This window comes from Gaeumannomyces tritici (genome assembly GCF_000145635.1).
Source record: "Gaeumannomyces tritici R3-111a-1 unplaced genomic scaffold supercont2.270, whole genome shotgun sequence".
Taxonomy (NCBI): Eukaryota; Fungi; Ascomycota; class Sordariomycetes; order Magnaporthales; family Magnaporthaceae; genus Gaeumannomyces; species Gaeumannomyces tritici.
Genome location: NW_008804814.1, coordinates 1 through 2276, shown reverse-complemented (window position 1 = coordinate 2276; position 2276 = coordinate 1). Strand labels below are relative to the sequence as shown.

Genomic DNA, 2276 nt, shown 5'->3' with positions numbered 1-2276 from the left:
GCCAAGGGGTATATCGATAATGTACCAGAGAAGTAGATGTGTGTGTGTATTTGTGAGGGTGGAGAAGAAGGGAAAAGCCCAAAAGAAACGTGATTAGATGAAGATGCGGGCTTTGCATGCTTGCTGAAAACGTGGAGCGGCACCTCCCTCAGCCCTCAAGTGAGGTCGGTGAGAAGCGGATGCAAAGCGCGGACGTCCGGATACATGCTGCTAGTAAATGTCGCCCTGGCTGGCTTGCTCTTGCTCCGCCGGCTCGGTGCCGCTTTGGCCTTGCAGTCACCGTCACTGCCCGAATCGTCGTTGACGTCGTTGACGTCGTCATTCCGGTCCGGGACTGGCTTCCAGGATCCATCCGCCGAGACACGGATGCTGCGCGCGTTAAGCCGGCCTGTGGACTCGAGCTCCTTGCGCACCCCGAGCAGGAACCCGTCCACCACAAGGCTGCATGGACGAGCGTCCCCGAAACAGCTTTTAATGGGACACCGCCATCTGTCCACGAGCGTCGGCTCGAAAATGCGCCAGCGGCACGTCGCCTCGCATACGTCTGCCTGGTGCGAGATGCATTTGCGAGATTGAGGTTTGCGCTCGCGCGTCTCGAGCCAGTTACTCAAGTCGAAGCATTCCAGGTGGGTGCATGTGGCACCTCGGACTGGCGTCTCGAACATAATGGCCGAGAACGGATCCGCAAGATCGATCGGCAGCTCCTCGGTCACCACCATGATGCTGTCGTCGTCGTCGTCATTGTTCACACTAATTCGCTTCCGAATCACCTCCAACGTCTTCTCTGGGGGGATAACTTGGTCGTTTCGGATCTGGTTCCAAAAAAACGAGTGGCTCTTCGTTATAATGATCTCAACCGCGATAGCATAATACTCCACAGGCGCCCTCAGCATTGCTAGCGCAATCTTGACTTGGTTTTTCCCACCGATAACGTATGAAGTCAGCTCAGCAGGCAAATCCTTGCCGTAATGCGGTTTCCGCTTCGGTGTCAACGCCGTCTTGCCGTTCAGCATTATAAAAATGTGCGCCGGCCACGAACTCTCGGTATTAACCCACTTCGACTGGGACATGTCGGCTGTGGGGCCGCCAATATTGCAGCACCGCAATCGCATACGCAATGTGCCGTCCTCGTATTCGCAAACTGGGACTTTCGGCTCGCCGTCCTGCTGCGAGACAGGCTTGGACAGGCGGGACAGCGTCTCGTCATCCACGTCGAAAGTAAGTTCGGTGGTGCAGCGACTGTCGCTGCGTATAACCACAGGGGCGACGGCGAATCCGTTAATGAATTGATAATGGCGCTCCTGCGACTCCCGCTTGTTGTTCAAAAGCCTACTCGTTCTGACGGGACTCCGCAAGTGGATCTGGTGTAGCGTCATACTGAAAGAGCTCTCGTCGTACTGGCCGTGGGCGTAATCGGGTCTTGGGATGAGCACCCCCGGGGGCGGGAGCAAAGGCGATAATACCTGGCGATATGCGTTCTGGGGCGTCAGGGCCGAGGGGAACCCTGCCGCCGCGGGCGGCATCTGGTGAGATTGATACATGCGCCCTTGCATGTTGACATTGATAGGCAGGGAATTCGTCCTGGCAGACATCATGGAATGTGCCGTGGCGCCATGGACCTCGCTGGGGAATACGACATGCTGTCCAGGTCCAGGTGGAAGGATATAGTTGCTTGGAAGAACAGGGGGGGTTGGATGTCCTCCCTGAACTAGGGAAAGCGATTGGCGACGATAGTCCTGTATGAGTTGTTGGTGATGAGGGTGCCGCAGGGGTGTTTGCGCAGGGTGTGAAACATGGCTCTGTGGTAGAACCGGTTGCCCGTCGTAAAGGCGGGGCGATGCCTGGGCAGCAGGGACCGTTGCATAGCTTTGTGGTTGAAACGATTGCCCCCCGGGGAAATGGCGCGGTGTCGGTTCAGAGGACTGCCGTCGCGGAGCGTTTGAATACACGCCGCCTTGAGCGCCAGGGCTTATCGTTTGCGGCAGCCCTTGTGCCTGTGTCGCGTAAGCGGGGTGACGGAGATTTTCGACGACTGGGCTCGTGGCCGACAGTTGTCCGTTCCGCCAGTGCATTTGCCCGGGATGCGCTGTTGGCTGGGTTGGCTGGGGTTGCTGGGGCGGCGCGCTGAATGCTGTCGGGGATTGAGAGAATTGAGGCGAGCTGACGGTCAGCGGGGGATGCCAAGAAGTCCCAGAGATCGGTCCGTTCTGGCCGGGAACCGGGCGCCTCACGGACATCACCCAGGCACGATACTGGTTAACCACCCCCTGGCTCCT

The 2276-nt window shown here is 58.0% G+C and overlaps 1 protein-coding gene across 1 annotated transcript; it reads right to left on the bottom strand.

Moving 5' to 3' along the window:
* Positions 1-155: 155 nt before the first annotated feature.
* Positions 156-1864, bottom strand: GGTG_14340 (hypothetical protein; the record flags this gene model as incomplete). Its single annotated transcript, XM_009232267.1, has 2 exons — positions 156-1640; positions 1730-1864. The coding sequence occupies 2 exons, from the start codon at positions 1862-1864 to the stop codon at positions 156-158; spliced, it is 1620 nt and encodes a 539-aa protein (XP_009230531.1).
* Between the last annotated feature and the right edge of the window lie 412 nt (positions 1865-2276).